Consider the following 23,612-nt stretch of genomic DNA (forward strand, 5'->3'; position numbering starts at 1 on the left):
AAGCAGCTCCAACTAAAAGAGAACCGAAAGAGGTTGAGTAACGCTGGATTCCCACATATCACAGTATCAGTGAACGTTTCCGGCACAGTGAAAATATTTCCATGAGTTCTAATGGTACTATTCACACTCAGCTCGACCAATCTAGTATGAATAGTCCCATTAAAACTCATAGGAATAATATTCTCACTGTACCGGACACTGATACTGATGTGTGGGAATCCGCCTGAAGAAGTAGGAGAACGATGTTGTGACGTAAGAAAGGATGGAGATGTGACTAAAGCTGATAACATTAGATATTGATGTGAATAAAATATTAGTAAGGAAGAAAATATATAAAAATTACACCGATAAAAGACAGCTAGCTGCAAGAAGAATGGAACTTTGACGAGAAGACGAAGAGCTAGTACGGAAAGAACAGTGAGAGAAATAAAAAAACATGAAAACATTATAAATAACATATTTCTTCTATTGTATGCTTTCTTATTGAATCATCTTCTCTTCAATGTTTTGTTTAGAATATTAGTTTTGAAAATCCTTATTTCACCCCTTTCCAATAGCGTTGACTCTTGCCTTTTCCAGTTTCATTTTTTTCCATCCCTGGATTCACTTCTATCTTGTTTGTATTTCCTCCAATATTTATCTAATTAACAAAGTTTCTTGCCATTTAATTTTCCAATCCTTTATCCTTCATGTTCAATGCTTCCTTGTTTGTTTTTTTTTGAACCGGTCTTTCTAAGTATCAATAAATCTGTGTGTTTTTTTGACAATTTCTTAGTAATTTTCATTCAATCCTTGTTTTTCCATTCAATAAAACACTCCTTTCAAGAAATTTCCTTTCCTTTCTTTATCATCATCCTATAGAAATAAAAAAAAATTATCACAGTCATCCTCTTTCCTTTTTCATATATTTAACCTTTACCTTCTCCAGTTACATCTTTTCCCACCCATGAACACACATCTCACTCCAATCTTGTATGTTTCCAATATTCTTCTAATCGACAATATATTTCTTTCCTTATCCTTTATTCCTCATGTTTGATGCTTCCTTGCTTTTTCTTACAATAACACACATATTCTTTCCTATCTTTATCATCCTCCCAAACAAAATGAAAGCATTCTTTTCTCTCCCTATCACATTCTTCCAATAACACACATCCTATCTTTATCAACCTCCTGAACAAATGTAAGCATTCTATCCTCTTCCTATCACAGTCTCTATCACGTTTCGTTTCTCTTTCTACATGACACTTTTATCGTATTCATTGATCGACCACACCCTTGTTATACTTTGCTTCTTCTGAATCCGTCAATACCCTCCTCTGACAGCATAAATTAGTGAACTGTCTTGTCTTAATTCAAGATAAACATAACACCACACGGTGTGGCGTACAGCATAAACAATGATGCTGTTTCTCTGTCCTAATCGTGTTACAGATTGTTTTGTTAGCAACGTCCTGTGACTAGGCAGTATTGCAATTGTTATTGATAGAGTTTGTACGAGTACATTCTTCTTCGCTTTGCAATGTTTTATTTGTTTTCATAGTTAGAGGTAAGTTAGTTTTATTCAAATGCGAGTTTATCAAGTTCCTGAAAGTTTAATTTTGTTATTTCGGTGCGAACTGGATATTATGTATTCAAAAGAAACTCATTTGGAACGCTGTGAAATTATTTGTAGTTTTATTAAAGTTGGAATGAGTATATTTTCATTCCCTTTGCAAATAAGTTTTGTCTGTTTACATTGCCAGAGTTCAATTTGTTTTATTCAAATGTGAGTTTATCAAGTTCTCGATAGTTCAATTTTGTTATTCCGGTGAGAACTGGATCATTTGTATCTTAAAAGAAACTCATTTGCAACTCTATGATATTATTTGTAGTTTTATTGGAGTTTGAATAAGTATATTTTCATTCCCTTTGCAAATAAGTTTTATCTGTTTACATTGTCAGAGTTCAATGTGTTCTATTCAAATGTGAGTTTATCAAGTTTCTGATACAGTGGTTCAATTTTGCTGTTTCGGTGAGAACTAGATCTTATATATTCAAAAGAAACTCATTTGAAACTCTGTGAAATTATTTGCATATTTGAATATCATCCTGGTTCTCATAATCTGACTGACTGATTCCATAATCAAATTATTAATTATCATGTATATCTTTCTTGTGAGGATGAGTCGAAATAGAAGAGAGAGACACTAGAGAGGAAATAGAGATGAAAGAGAAAGATAATTAGAAAAAAGCTACAAAGTGATGAAAATTTAGAAAAATTCAGTACTGTCGAATGAAAAAGAATGAGACAGAAGACTGTATGCAGAAAATGTTACAGAAAAGGAGAGAGTGAAGAAGACTTTGAGGAAGTTAGCGGCATCAATATTATTTCAGAGTTGCTCAAGCTTCTCAGTTCTGTGGTGAATTTTTATATTGGCGCGGTTGAATTTCTAGAGTCAAAATCACGTTGTAAATTGATATTCTGACAAAAAAAATTGTTTGGAGGTGCACGCTATGGGCAGAAAATTCTGCAACAATGTGAGGGCCGTTCTGTGGTGTGGTTTCAGGTGGCTTATGTTGCAAAAATTGTCATAATTTTTTTGAAAAACACTTCGGCCGTGAATGGGTAAGAAACTCTTGAGGTGCGTACAGATTTTCGCGCCGCGAACATGAGCAATTCACTTTTAATCAGCTGATGCCAAGATTTTCATATCTGTATCTTACCGATTCTGTAAAAATACAGATATAGTCAGCTGATTAAAAGTGAATTGCTCATGTTCGCGGCGCGTATATCTGTACGCACCTTTAGGTATACCATTGGCAGAGATATATGGGGAATTATTTATGTTTTTCCGAATACTTCGTTCCTATTTGAAATAGAAATCCTTCAAAAACAAAAGAGAAATGAGTGATAGGATTATTGAAATATCTTCGTTCAATTGTTCTCCAAATAGTGTGATATGTCAAATTGAAAAACATATAACAAATATTTAGGGATTGCAACAGAATATCAAGACTTCATTTGCGTTAACCAAGTTTAGGTAGACTATAGTTCAAGAATTGTACACATTTAATATCCTATATCAAATAGTGTGATATGTCAAATTGAAAAACATAAACAAATCTTTAGGGATTGCAACAAAATATCAAGACCTCATTTGCGTTAAACAAGTTTAGGTATAGTTCAAGAACTGTACACATTTAATATCCTTCTGATAAATAATTATATTGGCACATTATCCTACGTACTATTCTTTGGTCTAGTCTAGACTAATCGAGTTCACGATTATTTAGTCTAGACCAATCAAGTCTACTGAATCTAGTGCCATGGTCAATTGGCTTACATAATAAATCATTACAGTTTAGAACATCAGACTCTATAGTTCCACTAACATTTCAAGTAATTTATCGACATTTGAATATCAGGATTGTTGTACATTGTGAACGTCCAGAGTTCAATATATCCAGATTGATTATTCAACTACTTTCAGAGATACAGCAAATAAGAAGAGCGGAACACATTTAGAAGAAGACCGGAAGAGAAAACGATGCAGAAGAATCAAGAGAAAACGGAGGAAATAGGAGAAGGAGGAAGAAAGGAAGGAAGAATCAAAATTACATGTGTAACGAGTGGAAAAATAGGAAGAACGCTGTAGGAGAGAAAAAATAAGAAGAAGTTGAAGTAGGGAGCGAAGAAGAAGAAGAAAAATAAGAAAGAGATAACAAAGAATGAGTAGATGACGAAGATTGAGAAGATGCCGAAGAAGACGAAGAAGAAAAAGAAGAAGTTAATAATGGCTGAAGGATTAAAAAGATAGAAGTATTGATGAAGGAAGAAGGATAAAAGGGATGAGAATTGGGAAAGAATGAAATGTGAAGAATAATGAGGGGAAAGTAGGGAGAAGAGCAAGAAGTAGTGTAGAAGAAAGAATTACTAAAATACAGCCCCTGGCCAAACCTCGGTGTCTAGTCGCTGTAAAGAGCCAGCCACACGAAATACTATAAATAATGGAACGATACCACCACCCACTCTCTCTCTTTCTCTCATTCATTTCCTCTGATCCTCTCCTCTATCCATCTCCGTCATTCTATTCGGATATCCTTGCAACTTGGAGATTAACAAACTAACGGCGGAATCTCTGACAACCACATACGTCTTAATACCAGCCTAATAGTACTGGAATTACTGACTAAAAGTAAAGAGTGAGAAAGATACAAGAAAATCCAGAAATGAAACTAAAGAGGGAGAGAGAATATGTGAGAGAGAATGGAAGTGATCATTTTGCAAATATAGCACTGCTCTCCAGCACTTGAAAAAGCTGCACGCAATTAACAAAATCCACGAAAGCTAATTGAAAAATACGAGCTGGGCCTCCCCTGTCTCCCTGCCCCTCCCCCCATGGATAAGCACCAATAAAACAAAAGCACAGCGGTCTGACAGACTCCGTTACAGAGCGGACCGGTCTTGCAGACCGCGGCACAAAGAGCTTGCGCACGATTTTCAAAATCGAAATAACTTGTGTAGTTTTGATTGGGTGACTTGTACCTCCACAATATAAACATAGTTAGCAACGTTTAGGTCGGCCGAAGAGCTGTATAAAACACCATATCATACACGTGTCTGACTTTGGTGACGTCACAAATTGAATGTCTGCCATTAGAGGGAGAGGGAGGCCGATGAACTCATTCGATGATTATTTAAACTCAGCTACGTTTTTTACTGCAACGTTTCTGTGATTTATTATTGATTGGAGTTTATTCAATGTTGCAAATTCATACATACGGTTTACCAGAAAATACGTCTATTATTCCATTACATTATATAATAGGGAATTCCATTCTCTTTTCGGAAATTGATTATTCTTTCTTGGTATGATTTGACATTAAAGTGGGCAATGATCGATAGATATATCCATCACAATATAATATTGAATATTCTGTAATTTTTCATTTTCCATTATTTTCGATTTGTCATTTTTCTCTTGTTTGTTTTCCGCCACCTATTAAAAAACCGTGATGCTTGTTCTTCCTTCTCTCTTTTAACTAAGTTAATACAATATTGTTATTCATTGATTTGTATTTCCCATTTCAAAGCGTGACTTGAGGGAATATGATTTTGTTGTTCCAGCTCAGTTATTGATTTCGTATAATTATGAACAAATTTTCATTAATTTATGAGAAATCTGGAATTTTTCATCGACCAGATCAATTGAATGAACCATTTATTTTCAGATAGAGGTATAATGCTGCATTAATTGTTTATGTACAGTATTAATATTATAAAATTTCTTGTCATCTTTAACTGGCACATTGTACATAATTATAGACTATGTTTGGTTGATATGCCATCTTATTTATCTCTTTTCTGTATAGGGCTATGTACTTGTAATATAAATATAAAGAAAAATAAAAATCTCAGTACCCTTTTTGAAATATTTTATCACTTATTTTTTGTGATAAAATATTTCTAAAAGGGAACTGAGATTTTTATTTTTCTTTATATTTATACATAATTATAATATTTCCGGATAAATTCTGATATTGGAATTTTCGCAAAAATCTAGAAAATCAGACTGTCGGCAATAATGAGAATATTGTGAACACTCTATTCTACATTATTCGAACCAGGAAATGAAATAACGCACTCCACCCACATACAACTACTGTGTGACTGAAAGTTCGTGAACCTCTTCAACATTCCGCACGAATTCTTGCAGGTTGAATGCATCAATACCGTGCATATCTATGCACAAATGACAAAGTTTGTCCTATGAATTATTGCTGCATGCTAGAATTTGAAATCCATGTCTCTCGTCTCGTGGATACTCGCAAACGACGTGAATTTCACGAGAAATCGTGGTCAGCCGTCAATAGAAGAAGTCTCCGTTCCCCAACAAAAATGGTTCAAACTGGTTTTTTGACGAGAGAGAAGAATCCGAAGAACGAGTGAGATAGAGAAAAGTTTGTAACATGATACTCAGTGAGCAAGCAGCCTTCGCTTGCAATGATCGTTCGGTGATCGAGGCAGTGACCTCCCATCCTGACAGAGACCTGGCTCGACGTAGCTGAGCCTCTGTCGAAACGAGTGACTGAGCTTCGTTGAGTAGTCACTGAGTTGGCGTCTTTTGTCGATTTTCAGCTAGTTAACTCTAATCTCGGATCTGTTGTTTTGAACTAAATTTCAGAAGTTTATTTTTGAACTTGCCCATAAGCTCGAGGGCTTCCAGCCTAGGAACGAAGATGCCTTGAAAAGAGGTTATTTGGAGGTTGAAGTGGGCTTTAAGGAACTCGAGGAGATGTTCTTGTAAACAAACCTATAGACTTGAATGCAAAAGACTAAGAAATTGTCAAAAACCACAGATTTATTGATACTTAGAAAGACCGGTTTCGGTTATTACACCATTGTCAATCTCTGATAAACTGAGTTGACAATTTCTTAGTCTTTTTCATTCAATATGAATAATTACCACAATATCAACTTCTCAACTACACAAAAAGTGAAACCTATTGACATTCATTTTCAATCTTATCATTCATTGTAGTATTCACTTATACGTTTTGTTGATGATAGCGATGAATTCAGTTCTCATTATCTTTGAAAAAGCACAAAAATGCAATTCTCACTTATGAAATAATTGTAGTGAACATTGCATAAATTACCTCTTGAGCCTCTTATCTGAAATGTGTCCATCTTCCAAGACTCTACATTTCAAGGATTAATTCCAAAGATACCTGTTCCGGCTGCAAACACTTCCCTAAAACTACCGGTACTAAGTATATTCCGAATTTCCAGAGCAGACATGTTCTAGAAAGGGAAAGAAGTCCTCTTTTCCTTCCTGGGTAATGCCTGATCTGGAAATTCAGCCAATCTTAAACTCCATCCTCTCAATATGCTTTATCCAGTCATGATAATATGTTCTGGACTGACTATATGTATAGTCATTCACGGATAACAGTAATGACCATGTTATCGAAAATACTAGATATCTCCAAATAATTTGATAGGCTACTGAACATCTTTTTGTATCCAGAATAATTGTTAGGATTCGAAAAGAATTATTGATAGGCTATAAAAGCTTGTTCTTGAATCGCTGCATGATAATCGTGGGTAGGTATCCTGTGGAAAAGGCAGCAAGGGGAGGTTCTGGTACAACAAAGGCTAATTCATATTTTCTAGTCATTCGCCGTGTTATCATATACGTTGTTAATGATAAGCTTCAGGCTTTTATGGGCCTGGAAACCCCTTCCGGGCTAGTTCCAACTCTCCTGAGGCAGCCTACAAGGCAAAGCCTATTTTGTTATTCCACTGAAAACCAGTATGTATCATTTTAATTTCATGCCAGTAAGAACTATACTCGAGCATTCATTCTAGAAATTGAACTAGAGTATTATTATAGTCGTACCTGCATACAATAACCATTTGGGAATAATTATTCTAACCGTATCAAATTAACAATATTTTGGATGTGTATCGAGATCTTATCATAGTTGGGGCGTAATATTTTGAAGATGCACCTGTCTCTATGGGAAAATATATTTCATCTTGTATTTTCTTTGTTTTTCATTCTCTCTCCTCCGTTTCTTTCTCCGCCGAAGAAATGATTCGACCTAAATGTCTTCAACCAACTACCATTCAACTTCAGGAGACATGCATCTTATTACGTAATAAGTAACCGTAGAATAATGTAACGTAATTCAACGTTAATTCTAGCTTAGCCAACTATTATCATCTTATGACATCACTAAACGATCACATTTACTTACATTTCATGTCCACTTGTAATAATTTATCTCCTTTTGCAACAAAATTACAACTGAATCGTGAGTAGTTTCCACTGAAAATAATTCCTATTTACGTACATTCAATCTCTCCCCCCTTAAGAATCCTACATTCCTAATCCTTCTTCTTTCTTCTTCATATTATTTCTCTTTATCCTATATTTTCCCTCTAGTTTCTCCCAATCCTTCTCACTCTCCCTTCTATATTCCCTTTACATTCATTCCCACATTGTCTCCTCTTACGTCTCATTTTCTTTTTCTTCTCCCCATAAATATTTCTTTGACATAAATATCCGTCGAGTTTTTGTCACGATCATTTCAAGTAAATCGTATACGTACTGAACGCTCGATTGCATTCTCTGAAGAATCATGGAACAATTCTCATAACCACAGCAATCTTGTTGGATAGAAGGGCACACATACAATTCGAGTGATTTGGATTATTTAAAAATTTCGATCCTAGAATTCTCCGACTCTACTTCATCACTACCACCACTAATCATGTTGATTGTTAGTTTATTGATGTATTTCATAAATTCTGTTGAGTGTTCCTTCTAATGAGAAATGATCAATACCCCTTGCCTAGGCAATGACACAATTTCCAGTATTCAGCTTTAATAAAAAGTGATTAGCACAATATTATCAAAATAGCCTGGTTTGTATTGTTAGGCTCAACTCACACTTACGCGACTCAGGTCGAGAAGAGACTCCACTCTAGTTCGAGAGCATGTGTTTCCAAATGGTGACACTCAGACCAGTCGATTCTAGTCTCCGCGACGTCGCCATTTGAAAGCACATGCTCTCGACTAGAGTCGATCCTCTTCTCGACCTGAGTCACGTAAGTGTGAGTTGAGCCTTAAGGCCTGGACTCGATTTGGATAATTTTATAGTTAATTCAATTTCGCCTGCAAACCTCGTGTGACTTTGGTACTTCAATGCGTATATATTTAGTAATGAATGCTTCCAATACCCATAAGTCACCACCAATCATAAAGCTTAGATTGCATAACCTCATCTCATGGGTAGTGACTTCTTGCCCTCACTATATTATATTAATATTTATATGAATAATTTATAATACAGTATAATAATTTCATTTCATCTACAGTTTCTAATTAATTTTGTGTTTTTTGTGTGTTTCAGGAAGTGGCTAGAAGAGTAGTATGGCGTCATTGCCCAGGGAGAGGTGAGGGCGCGCACGCTTGAGAGGGGGGTGCGGGGAGTCATGTGCTGTGGCGGGGGGTCGGGGGGCTTAATAGGAGGGGGCCTCCTGCTCATCACTGTCACAGCCCTTCTGTCGATAACGCCTGCCCCCGTCCAGGCTGAACAAGGTTAGTCAATTTTTGAAAACTAACAATTTTTTTATCTAATTAAAATAATTAACAGTATTAATTAAGCAGTTGTAAAATCAAAAACATTAACAATTGAATGGAAAAAATTCAAGTATACGTTACTAAGCTTGTATACCTACCACTTTTTAATTGAAAATATGTAAAACAGAAATCGATTCAATGATTGGAAAAAGGGTTCACTGAGAAGTGAGAGGGGATTCATTATCTCTTTCCAATCAATTATTCAGTTCATGTATATATGCTTAAGCATCGATAAGCATAGAGGAAATATAATAGATAGGTTATTCTACGATATAAGTTACCAATGTATGTTGCTACATGTTCAACTATTGAGTTTAAATTAATGACACTCAAAAATTATTGGATTCAATTGAAATTCGGTAATAATAACAGTTCTAACTCGCCTGAATACATAATTTAAGCCAGCAATTGGCCTTCAAGACGTTGTTGGATTGTATTCAATTTTATACTGGTATTACAACATTGATTTCATACAATATTATGAAAGTAGTTTGTTTCTATGTTCTATCATTATTCATTTGTAGGCTATATTCTGCAAATTGAGCTAACTTATTCCATCGAAACTTTCTCCTTTCAATACGATTTGAATGTAGCTTACTTGTAGTAAAGTAAAAAAGTATGCGATATTCTGTAGTTTATTTGAGTGAGTGATAATTTATCCTACATAATAACGTATCATTTCCTATATAAGTTGTGTTTGAGAAAATTATTGAATGTCGCAGAACACAATGTTTCAAGAAACTCAAGTACAGTGGATTCAATTTTGTAGTAAGCATAGGAACTGTACAATGCCAGAAACAGTGATTTTGTTAGATTCTTGCAGATGAGTGATAGTGTTAGCTCTTGTGACTGATAATTCATGGGAATAATTTGAGTAAATAGATATTCTGATGTCATTTCACGAGTTGAAATCACAGTTACTGAATCCCAGTTGATGCACAGTCTTTTAGATCGATTGAGTTTGATATTATCTTCATCAACTTGCATCGACAGACTGAGCAAAGATGAAACCAGTTCCTAAAACCAAATAAGTTCAAAGTCTTTGTGGGACGTTGAAGTGAAGAGGAGTTGTGGGGGGGGGGGTTACTGTCTCACAAGAGCATGATGATGCCGCTTGGACATTTTTTCTTCTTGCATTCATTTTTGAATTATTCATGAGATTTAGTCTCACAGCGCAGCTCTCTAGCTGCAAGCTACAGGCATGTCGCCGTACTCTGCTCTATTTGACTGCACTACTGATGCTGATGTTGCATTATAATCATCCTTAGATGATGATGAGCAAGAGTAGAATGATAATGATGGGGATTAATGAAAAGAAGATGAATCAAGGAGTGAAGGAGTAGAAGTAGACGAAAAAGTTGAAGGGAAGTAGAAAAAGGGAAACATAGAAAGTGCAAATCCTATAATATCAAACGAGCAATTTCTGTTTTTATGTTTGTATTTCACCAGATTTCGAAAACGGCTCTAACGATTCTCACGAAATTCAGTACATGGTACTTTTATAATATAAAAATTCGATTGCACTAGGTCTCATCCCTGGGGAAAATCGCTGAAGGACCTTAAAAGGATAATTATTATTCATCCTTGAAAAACAGTTGATAATAATAATTATTTCGTCCTCTGTTGATGATGGAAGTGTGTGAGCGAGTTCATGTGTGTGGGACTGTGTCAAAATTATGACTCATCTGTTGAACTTTTGTGATCATCCAATCAGATACTTTGTGCCGGTTGCAAAAAAGCCGGGTTATTTTCAATCCTGATTGATTCCAGTAGATCCATCTTTTTGAAATGGTCTTCTCTGTTTTGGTTCACGTAAATTAATGAGGATGAAAATTTAACCGGCTTTTGTGCAACCGGGCCTTTGTGAGGGAAATTTTGGCATTCCTCTGGGAATTAATATCAATTCACTGTGATTAGATAGAACATTTCTGTATGAACTATGAATGTTATTATAATTTCTTCTTTCGTAATATATGTTTTATGCTTTTGTACTCCAGAGCTCGGTCCCCGATATTAATACTTATTAAAGTATCGAGAAAAATAGTTTACTGAGAGTTTATTGAATGACAGAAAAATAACTTCATATTGATAAAAAGCCGAAAAGAAGGAAAAGAATTGTCGACTTCAAAATAAATTTATAATTGACAAAATTAGATAGTATGAGGCAAGAGAGAGTGAGAGTGAGTGTGTGTGTAAGTTAACTGCTGTCATCTAGTGGCAGGATTGTGAACTAGTAATTGTCGACCAATAAGAGAACGAGTAGGCGGAGCTAGGAGGCGTGTCTTACTAGTCCTCACCTCGACTGTGATTGGTTCTTTTTTCTCGTTGATTTCAAATTCCAACTTTCTGATTCTCCACCTCTCCTACACTTCTTGTCTTGCTCACTCCTGAATCTTGTATTACATCATAATTCAAATTGCATTCATATTGTGAAATTCATTGAATAGTGGCAGAACTAACATACTGAACCTACATAATAATTATTATATTTTCAGTTATTATGTATGACTTGTATGTAAGCCGGCATAGCCTATATTCAAATTATGTAGCTATGTTATTTTCATGTGGATAAAGTTGAAAAAGCGAATATTACTCATAATTACTCCAAGTTTAATTGAAGTCTATAGTTTCAATCAGTTACTTGTGGATGAGAATACTGCGTGAGGTACACTGTTCACAGAACTACTAGTATTTAAACTAGTACAGTGAATAGGCTTTGTATCATAGAGATATCATTAGGCTTCCACAGCCTGAAAAATGATTTATTACAAAAAAAAAAACATTTCATGCAGTAAAGTTCCAAGTTAATTTACTAAAATCAGATATTACTAAATGCATGATTGTCTAATGGACACTATATATTCCAAGTTAGTAGTATCTACTGCAAGAGCAGTACATGACAAAATTTCTTTTTGAAAACGCGTGTGTAATGCAGGATTAAGTTAGAGTTCGGTAGTGTGACGAAGAACATGTAATAAGTAAAAGGATTATCACCGATTATATCGGTTAACTCTTCACTATCCTCTTGTTTTTTCTCAATTCCTGTTGAAAATTATCAAGGTCATTAGTAACGTTGTACCCTCTTCTCAATCATTCTTCTCCTACCTTTATGTGTTATCCTTTTTTCCAGCCACTAACATGCTCAACACCTTTCCAAAGGTGATAATCTCCTCACTCAGATACGATCGTCCGCATACAGATAACTCTTTCTTTTTCTCCTTTTTTTATAGTTTTCCTGTCATCTCCTTATACATTCACATCGTCCCCCACTCTGTTAATACTTCCTCCATGATAATAACCTCAAAAATTAAGTTGTTTGTTTTGATGACAACGCTTAGATTATCCTATGTGTTTTGGAAGTCATTATTTTTATAACCAACGTTCTTGTCGTCGATTATGATATTGATAACGATTCTTGAAAGTTTAACATTGTTGATGGCTATCATGCAGCTGTTATTTTGGAAATCAGCAGTCAACAGCCTCCTGGATAAGCGTTTCTATTATAAACTTCTCATTCGTATAATAAATGAATCAATTAATTCCTATAATAATAAATAATATTGAATCATGTGTAAAAATAACTGTCTTTTTATCGAAATCGTTCAATTTTTACATTTTCAAGTCAAGTTATTCATAGTTGATTATGATCTGATGTTAACAAACATGAGCATACTCCAATCCTCAATTCCTCAATCTAACAATTTGATTTCCTCAACTTTTTCCATAATTTTCTAAAACACATTATTTAATTGTCAAATCCAGCTAGAAATACTGAAATTGGAAAATTGATTGATATATACTTCTGTAGTAAAAACTATGATTGAGTATGGATAAAAACGTTCCCCAAATTAATTATTATTTATTTTTTATTAGCATATATTTTTATTCGTTGCTATAATCACAAATCATATGAATATGATCGGGATAGAACAACAGGCATAGTCCAAAACTATTCTGTTCCCAAATTTTGATAAATAATGAAATGTCCGAAAAAATTGGTTATGTTCTTACTGAGGAAATTTAAAGTTCAAAGTTCTGTCCTAGAATATATATTAGCTAGAAATTTCGAATTTAGAATGATTAAAATACCAAATTATAGTCAAATTTTGCACTTAATATCACCGCACTTTGAATAAATTAAGTTATTTCAGAAAATTTTGAAGCCAAAAATATACAAGTAAAGCAACTTGCATGTAAGACGTCTCTGTAGTCTCTTGAAATGCCGAACCGCGTTCATTTGCCCTACCAAGCCAATTCATTCCAGCCTTATTCATTTTTACTCTCTATTCTACTTCGTTTTCTTTTTAGGCTATTTCAACCTTTTCATATTTCTTTTGAAAAGCAAGTAGGCTGGCTGCCTGATGCCTAGTGTCTACCCTACCCCAAGCTGCATGTGCCTGTGTGCTATTTATCCAATTGTCAGCCTGTCATACAGCTCAAATATCATATTATTAGCTATCCGATTTCATTTATGTTTTTGCATTGTTTGCCTATTCTGCTCCTTCCACCCCAGTTTTACTTCATTTTTATATGTTTTTTCGCCTTTACATATATTGGGTTTGTCAGTAGGTTTTCAACTCTGAGCCGACAAACGAGGGCTACCCTTCTTCCCTTTCTCTTTCTTAATTCAAAAGGAAAGTAGACAGTACAAGTTCTTGGTGGAAGGAAACGGGATGACAGTATTGAGAAGAAAATAGTTGATGAAATGGAAAAGGCGAAAAAGAAAAAAATATTAAAGAAGAAAGTAGATTGGATGTGAGAAAGGCGAGTTCTGAAAATCTGGGATGTGAAAATATTGAGAAAAATATTGAAATGAGTGAGAAAAATTGAAACGAATAGAAAAAAATTGGTCTAGGAAAAATGAAATGATAAATTAGAAACACGTAATAGTAATGGTAGAGCGTGAAAGAATATAAATACCTAGGAACAACCATCAATGCAAACAATGACAGTACCCAAGAAATACGAATCAGAGTCGAAAAGGCCAGAGTGTATTTACAAGAATGAAGAAGCTTTTCTGTTGCCGAGATCCAAACCTTGATTTGAAGATAAGAATGATGAGGTGCTATGTGTTATCTGTTTTGTACTACGGCATGGAAGCCTGGACGCTGAAGGAGATTGATGTGAGGAGATTGGAGGCATATTTGAGCTATGGATGTATCGAAGAATACTACGGATTTCATGGGTGGAGAGAGTGACCAATGTAGAAGTGATGAGACGCATACGCAAGGAAAAAGAAGTAATTATGACAATTAAGAGAAGAAAACTGCTATACATGTTATGAGAGGAGAAAAATATCAATTGCTTCAAGTTATTTTGCAGGGGAAAGTCCAAGGAAAGAGATCCGTAGGAAGGAGACGAAACTCATGGCTGAAGAACCTTCGGGATTGGTTTGGATGCAGCAATAATGACCTATTTCGATCTGCGGTCTCAAAAGTGAAAATCGCCTTGATGATTGCCAACCTCCGAAACGGAGACGGCACCTACACAAGAATAATAGTAATGGTAGACAGCATACTCAATGGCATAAATAAAACACACGGTGATTCTGGCATGTAGTCGTCGAAAATGAAAGAGAACATTTTAAAAAGTTTGGTCTTGGAATAGTAAAGTTGACAGTTGAACGATCCCTTAAAAATATGTTTTTTTGACATTGATAATTCTTGATGACTGAGTACGTACTTATTCGTACGTATTCTCGAGTTGAGCCCGAGGTTAAGGTTACTTTTCACAGGCAATCCTACCTTCCCAAAATGCTGTTTGCAATTGTTAGGAATTTGTTAATTATTTTGTTCGCTAAACTTGACGGTATTATTTTGTTTGTCGTTAGGAGGGGGCATTGGGGAGTATGTTGTTTTGGTAAGAACCGAATTCCCGGAATTGAGTAGGACCTCTCACAAAAATGTGGCACAGAAGTTGCTGTGATGTCCACCAGGTAGCGGCACTGCCAGTTATCGGAACATTCCTGGCTATCAAAGGGACTTCACTCCCCTCTTGAATTCTTTTGGAGGACGGAATTTTTACATCAGCATGCATCCTTTACTTGTCTAAAATCAGTGCCGAATACGTACTGGGTACCTCTGAATACAGTAACTTACTTATTCGAATTATTGAAGTTTTGTTCTTTTTTCAGTTTTACACTGTACTTCTTTATTATCCGAACTGTTTTTTACTTTCCTTTCCCTATTACCATAGGTAAGGGTAGTATTGCTTTCCGAAAAAAATTAAGGTACCCCAATTTCTAAATTTCTATACGTTTCAAGGTCTCCTGAGTCCAAAAAAGTGGTTTTTGGGTATTGGTCTGTATGAGTGTGTGTGCGTGTGTGTGTGTGTGTGTGTGTGTGTGTGTTGTGTGTGTGTGTGTTGTGTGTGTGTGTATGAGTGTATGTGCGTCTGTGTACACGATATCTCATCTCCCAATTAACGGAATGACTTGAAATTTGGAACTTAAGGTCCTTTCACTATAAGGATCCGACACAAACAATTTCGATCAAATGTAATTCAATATGGCTGCTAAAATGTTGTCAAAAACAGGGTTTTTCGTGATTTTCTCGGAAACGGCTCCAACGATTCTGATCAAATTCATACCTAAATAGTCATCGATATGCTCTATCAACTGCCACAAGTCCCATATCTGTAAAAATTTCAGGAGCTCCGCCCCATCAATGCAAAGTTTGATTTTAGATTCCCAATCATCGGGCTTCAGATGAAATTCAAACAAAAAATTCCAAATGGAACAGATTGAGCATGAAAATCTCTACAATTAATGTTCAGTAACATTTTCACCTTAAATTTAAAATAAGCTCGAAATTCGAGAAAATGTTATCATTTCACTTGCAAACTGTTGGCAACTGTTGATTCTGTTAAATCATTCACTATGAAGAGATAACATACCTCGTGTGTCTCCAGCGTTATTACCCTGTCACCAGCTAGCTCAAATAATCTTTTAATAGTAGACTTGAGATGCGCGGGAACACTAGCGTCAGGTGATCAATTTTCATAACGGCAAGGAAAGTTGTGTGAGTGCGCCACACCAGATTTTTAAATGTATCACCTAACATTTCATATAATGTATCCAATCATAATGGAAGAAACTGGATTTTCTACATTTCAACTTGAAAATGACCTATGGTCGAAACTAGTCGTTAAAATATTTCAACGTTTTTAATTATAAAGAGTACTACAAGTTTTCATGTTGCTTTTATTAACTAGTGATAAATATACCATCTCGCATGTTATTTATGTAATGGAAGAGATTGGTGATGAACTGAGAGTTGGTATTTAGACATTACAGTGAAATTCAGGGATTTCGGATTTGCCCGATGTGAATGGCGAATCCGGTGACGTAATTCACACCGACAAAATTTAAACATGGCTTCTTGTGGGTTCCGAAGTGAGTACTGGGTCCTCGCCTTTCGCGCTTATATGCAGTCACCACCCGTTTGAAGGAAGTATATGTTGGAGAGAAATGAAAACAGAAATATATTGCCCTTGACCAATAACTGTACTCGCCTACTAGTATAAATTCTGCTGCTCTTGTATTTAGTTTTAGTTTATCAGAGATCAACAATGGTGTAACAACCGAAACCGGTCTTTCTAAGTATCAATATATCTGTAGTTTTTGACAGTTTCTTAGTATTTTTATTTAATAGAAATATATTGTTTGATATAGAAACAAGAGCTGAGAATAATTAAAAACCAAGTGGCATGTATGCAATCATATAGTATGATCATTTATGAAGTCGGTAAATAGAAATAGAATAATGATATCCCAAAATCGTACAATGCAGAGCCTTTGTATGCATACATTACATTTTATCACATCTACAAGTCGATTCCGTCATTGTTAGAGCAAACCGCAAAGGCCTGTCTTTTGCAGAAGACCACTGTATGGTGGAAAGACAAGTGTCAGAGGGGGGGGGCTGCGTTTCGGGGGGAGGGGAAATTAGGGTGACATTGGAGACGCTCTAAGTGCACTATGGGGGGTGCCCAAAGCCCCACAAAGCTCCAAACAACTCAGCCGCCGCCCAGAAACTTAGAGGGTTCCCGTCGTGTGTGTGTGCAATCTGACACCACTCGGCTCTGATTGGCTGGCTGATTTCTTCTGACCACGCCCCCTCTTTTTGTTCTTCTTTTCTTCGAAAAACCATGCTCTAGTTAGGTCTCTTTCCTAACCTTACTTTGGATCACACTTGAACCCTTCCCCCCTGATCCCTACAAACACATACGCACTCACATGGATTCTACTTCTTGCCTCATTGTACTATGCACAGTTTGCCAATTTTCAAGTAGATCCAAGATGGTTGGGGGAAGCAATCCGGCCTCACCCCTTCTCACATGGGTGAAAACAAATTCAAAAAGGGCGTTGAATTACCCCCTCCCACCCCTTTGCCTGTTTCCCCTCCTTATTAGTTGTTGTTGTTTTACAGTACAACTTCCTTGTGGCATAGATCCTGCCTGAGCGCAAAAATGTCCTCCTCTTCGTTCTCAAGGATAAAAGGATTTGTATGGAGGGCGACTGGCTATTCTAATGTAGGAGTTACGCAAAAAATGTACCTTGTGCAAGGCCCTGGCTTTCCTGCCATTCTTAGGTTAGGTTCCTGAAGGAACCTTTTATCTACAAGAACAATAACGGCGTTGTTCTCTCAGTTTTGGTTGATTTTTGTGTCTCACAAAACCTTGCAGACGCCGTATCATATTATTAGCTTCATAATTATCAACCCAAAGCATTAGTCTTCTCTATGTAGGCCTACCTCAAAATATTCTTCATAGTTATATAGCTATGAGTCCACTTCTACTGTTATAACGATTATTATTTTTGTAAAGGTTCGTACAGATATACGCGCCGCAAGCATGAGCAATTCACTTTTAATCAGCTGACTATATCTGTATTTTTACAGAAATGGTAAGATACAGATATAAAAAGCTTGGCATCAGCTGATTAAAAGTGAATTGCTCATCAGCTGACTATATCTGTATTTTTACAGAAATGGTAAGATACAGATATAAAAAGCTTGGCATCAGCTGATTAAAAGTGAATTGCTCATGTTCGCGGCGCGTAAATCGGTACGCACCTTAAGATTGTGTGCTGATGAGTGCTCATCCAGTTTCTTCGGTTTGGTTCATCCAATAATTCTTATGAATTATTTCATTTTCAACGAATGTCAATAAAGCTATTATTATTATTATTATTATTATTACATTTTCAATCATACTCACATTCTGATAATTTCCAACTAGAGCACGACTCAGTTCATTACTATGGAACTAGTTACATATTATTCTTCAAATAACTACTGAATATATTGTTAATACTTCCTCATATGAGTTACAACTTGCTATACAAGGAAAAGATTTGAAGTAATTTCAAATGAATTAGATGATGATTCTAGTGTTCCGTCAGAAGAATGTGTAAGTGGAGCAATGTGATATAGGAATTTTAAAAATAACAGATATCTGACAATTTGATAACACAAATTACGGGAAGACTGCATATTTTCATTCATGGAACCAGCTAAAATGAGTTTTGTTTTCAATGTGATGAGGAAGGGTATGATGCTACCTACACAATGATGGTTAAAATTGAATCAATACAAAAAGAAAACATTTTCAAATATTAAGGTGCGTACAGATTTACGCGCCGCGAACATGAGCAATTCACTTTTAATCAGCTGACTATATCTGTATTTTTACAGAAACAGAAACGGTAAGGTACAGATATAAAAAGCTTGGCATCAGCTGATTAAAAGTGAATTGCTCATGTTCGCGTAAATCTGTACGCACCTTTAGGGAAACACGTTTTTGTTATTGCAAATGAAATAATCACTCTATGATCAGGATCAGGAAAACTCTTCAAGTAGTCAGTCTACCGTGAGAAAAAACTGAACACTGAATTATCCTACTAAAAGAAACCTGATTTAGTCACTAGTCATTGCTGTAATTCAGGAATTTAGTAATGTATTGAGTGTTCGTATATCAACCTACTCTTTAGAAGTCATCCAATTCCTTTATCCATCCATTTATTAAAGTTGAAGAATTCTATTTTCCAGCAGATATATTTCTAACGAAATATTGAATAATCCTGTATTCATGTAGAATCTACATTCCTAATTTTAATTTTATAGTGGACACTTATATGATCAAGATCACGATAACTCTGCAAGAAGTCAGTCTAGAGTCTACCGTGAGAAATTACTGAAAACTGTAAAATTTTACTAAAAGAAACCTGATTTACTAACCTGTAAATGCTGCAATTCAGGAATGTAGTAATGTATTAAGTGTTATTTGTTATGTTAATAAACCCACTCTGTAGAAGTTATTCAAATTCTTTTTCCATCCATGTATAGAAGTTGAAGAATTTATGTTCTCTTCTATTTAAGCTGTGCATCTTACAGAAGTAAGACATCTATACAAATCTACAGAAGTATTTACAGTATTCACAGTAGTCTTACGGAAATATTCGAAAGTATTTTTACTGGTAGAAATATTTCTAACGAAATATCAACTAATCCTGTATAAACGTAGAATCTACGTTTATTAGTGAATTTTTTAGTAGACGTGACCAAGAAATGTTCTAGAAATGACAACGCAATGGAATCCTGCACAAAGCGCCTTATCACAACAGATGGACTGAATAATTTCAATATGAGTCTTTCCAATTAATTACTAAAAAAAAAATTGTTGAGAAGTAATAAGACTTGAAAGAACGAAAAAATGGAAGAAAATCTGGTTTTTCGAAAATGCATCACTTTAGAACATAAATATCTCGAAAAGTATAGGATTTATCTAAAACCTCTATCAGACAAAACTTGTAGGAAATTTATTAAGCTGCATTTTTGTGTAGTTGATTATGTCAATATAATCCATTGTTTCCAAGATATAAGCATGTAAGTAATAAGTGGAAAACGCAACTTTCAAACCTCCATCCCTTCAGCACATGATGTAAGGGTTGGGATTTTTGATATGCTCACCTCCAAACTAGTCTCAACAAAGCTGTAAAGTCGAAAATTGTGTTCCAAACATTCCCTTCAAATTTCATTGTCAACTGATCTATTGCTGCTGAACAGAAAATTTCACTCTCTATCCTAAAATTGCTGCAACAGTCGTAGGGAAATGCGTAAAATAATGAGAATATACATCAAATTGTAGACAATTTGATGCTCTATCAGCTTATAATCAGCACGGATTTTTTTCATCAATCGTTCAAAAATTATAAGGCCGAAAAGATGAAAAACTTGAAGGCAGAAGTGTTTTTCAAAAAATGTCTCACCTTCAAGGGCGGATATCTCAGAAACTATGAGAGATATGGAAAAATGTAGGGAACAAAACTTGTTGATAATTTTGTAAGCTTCAATTTTGCAAAAAACATAAATGTTCATAAGATGCATAGTTTCCGAGATATAATGCGAAAAATGAAAAAATGGTACTTAGAACCACCCCCACCCCTTTAGCACAGGGAGTAGTGGTGAGGACTTTTGATATGTTAATCCTCTAACTATCCTTAAAAGAGCTGTGGAGTTAAAAATTGTGTTCCAAACTTTTCCCTCTATAATCTTTCGTTGACTGGACTATATCCAAGTTCATGAACGTTTTAACTTTTCTTCTAATATATTCCTAATTTGAATTTTAAAGTAGACTCTTTCAAGTATAAAAATATTTTTGTGAGTATGAACGTGAATATAAAAAACCCGAATCATGAAATGTAGTGATCAAGAATTCTTAAGCTTCTTTCCAATGAAAAAGATGGTCGTATAGTCACAGTTTTCTAATAATTGATTCTATAATTTTCATAAAAAATAATCTATAATTTCGTGGCAGTGTTTGTATTTCACTCTAGTCCCACCATCCGATTGGAGCATCAAGTGGTTGAGATATTGCATCTAATTATTATAGGGGAATGTCGAAAAAAATAGGCATGCTGAAACCAGTTGGTGAACAATAATTGGCTGGCAATTTGATTATTATTTGTATGAGTGACGGACATTGGAGATCAGATTGTGTAGAATCAACAACAATCACTGTCAATTTAAAACGAATAAAACTTGTTTAATGAAACGTTGCTGACAGCCTTCCATAGAGAGAGAGAGAGAGAGAGAGAGAGACTGCTGGACCCAACTGCCAATGATATCGCCGTTATGATTGATTGCTAAGCTACGTCTTCCTTATTTGGATTCCGCTTGTTTCTCTTCACCTTCTCGTCCTTCGTCTAATCACCCTCCATATCCTTCTCCTCCTCCTCCTCCTCCTCCTCCTCCTCCTCTTCTTCTTCTACCTCATATTCGTTTCCTCTTCACCAATATTTCTGTTGCCTACAGTTCATTCTCTCACTGCATCCTCGTATTTTTTTGGAACTAATTTCCATCCTCTCCTAATATTCGTTCGTGTTTGTGTATTTCACTCCTATTGCACTTGTTTGTTATTATTAGCTTGCAGTTGATGAATTATTGCTGCAGACAGCATGAAATGGCTATCATCATAACATCATTAGTGGCGAAGTTGTGTGGTGTATATTCTCATTTTATGAGTTGAATTCATTCTTCTCTTCCTTCTTCTTTTCTTCTCCTTCTTCTTCTCCTTCTTCTTTTCTTCTTCTTATTCTTTCCCTTCTTCAGACTTACTTTTTTCTTGTTTTTATATTATTATTCTTGCCTTTTTCTTTCCTCCATTTCACACACTCATTCTTCTTCACTACCATTTAGTTCATATCCTAGAAATATTTCATGTGCTTCCTATCTTTCCTCTTTTTCTTCTTATTTGTTTCATTCAACTTCATGTTTATATTTGTCTTTATTTCATTTTCCATCCTTTTCCTATCACTTGATTCCTGCTACTGCGTTTTCCCCTCTCTTGTTACCGTTTCTCTACCTATTCTCCTCATCTAGTTGATTTTCTCTCTCATTTCCCTCCTTATTCATTCTCTTCATCCCTTTATTCAACCTAGTATCCAACATACTATCTTATGTATCCCTAGAGACCTTCTTTTCACGGCTTTTCTTCTTCTTCTTCCTATTCCTCTTGTTCTTCTTTTTCTTTTTCTCCAAATTCTCCTCCACCTCCACCTCATCCTCTTTCAACACCACCTACTCCTCCTCTTCCACCTACTCCTCCTCCTCGTCTTTCTTCCTATTTGTCCTCTTTTCGTCTTCCTCCTTCATCTCCTTTCTATCTCCTCACCACTTTACACTACTCTACTACTTACTCTCATTCCTGTTCATATTCATCATCATCATCCTCCCAATCATGGTCATCATCTACTATGATTATGAAATTCGTGTTTTCTGTTTACATAGTTGTTAGCGAGGGTGGTGGTGGTTGTGGTGGGGGGTGTACAAGCTAACAATCCTACCTGCAAGTACCATTATAACTTGGTCCACCACTTTAGCTCATCCGGCAAATCTCATTCATCCGACGCCGGTATAGGCTGTCCGTCCGGTGTGTTGATTGGTGGACGCATTAACATTGTTCAAACATGATGGTTCACCTTTGGCTTGGGGGGGGGGTTATTGAAGGGGGGCTCTTTGACTTTGTTTCAGAGGTGGGTTTGGTGGTCCCATACTAATGAGCACCTCAATTATGAATGTGTGTGTGAGTTTGACCGTAGTTACCAACCCCGGCGTGAGAGAGAGAGGGGGCATCAAGAATTAGGCACTCCTACACACATGAAGGATAATGTTAGTGGTAATCACTGAGATCCAACCCCTCTGACCAAACCTTTTTGTGGTAGGATGATTTTCGAATGCCAATGTTTGCGTACTCCTCATAACCAAACTCCCTCTGATGGCGGGAGGGCGAAGCTGAACGAAACTGCGGTGCTAATTCCGAAATTAATTTTCACCGCTCACAAACAACACTAATATTCTGCCAGTGTGTGCGTGTGTCGAGGAATTATTAACCAACAAACTGGGTGGAGAGGAGAGTTTCCTAATTACGAGACGTAGCTTTGGTGGAGGACAGTCGAACGCAAAGTTGTCCAAAAAGTCTCATGTATACATATTTTTTGTGTTTTCCGAGGTTGGTTTTTTCGGATACGGTTTTGTCCACTATTCTATATTCCCTCTCGAGAAATTTGAAACAATGGAATCTTCCAGTATTGAGGAATTGCTACAAAGGGTATTAACAAAAACAAAGAAATTTGAAAATACCAAATATAATGTAGTTTAGATTCATGTTAAAACAAAATCAAACTGAAAGAGCTGTTTTTCAAACTCTCAAGCCTTTAACCCTTCCAACGGGAAAATAAAAAATGTGGCTCTTTCAATACTACCGCAAAATAGAAATTTGAATATTTATATTCAATTTACAAAATTCTAAATATTTTTAATGCTACCACTACTAGATTTACAAGATCTTGTCTTGTAATAGTACTCTAGCATTAATTAACTTACAGATGGAAAGTTTTACAGGATTCAACTCTGAATTTTCGTTAACATTATTAATAATCCATTCCATAAACAAACTTGGGAGATGTCCTCGCTGGCA

General features: G+C 35.6%; 1 protein-coding gene across 4 annotated transcripts in view; it reads left to right on the forward strand.

Moving 5' to 3' along the window:
* The window catches only part of LOC111055656 (ephrin type-B receptor 1-B), a 318,970-nt gene that overhangs the window by 118,913 nt on the left and 176,445 nt on the right, over positions 1 to 23,612 (forward strand). For all 4 annotated transcript variants that reach the window (XR_005573871.1, XM_039444682.1, XM_039444678.1 and 1 more), the window contains exon 2: positions 8,905 to 9,092. Coding sequence is in view for 3 of the 4 variants with exons in the window: in XM_039444682.1 (XP_039300616.1) it covers positions 8,987 to 9,092 (106 nt within the window). In the remaining variant the exon portion in view is untranslated. The remainder of the gene's footprint in view (positions 1 to 8,904; positions 9,093 to 23,612) is intronic.

The sequence above is a fragment of the Nilaparvata lugens genome, chromosome 1 (genome assembly GCF_014356525.2).
Source record: "Nilaparvata lugens isolate BPH chromosome 1, ASM1435652v1, whole genome shotgun sequence".
Lineage (NCBI taxonomy): Eukaryota > Metazoa > Arthropoda > Insecta > Hemiptera > Delphacidae > Nilaparvata > Nilaparvata lugens.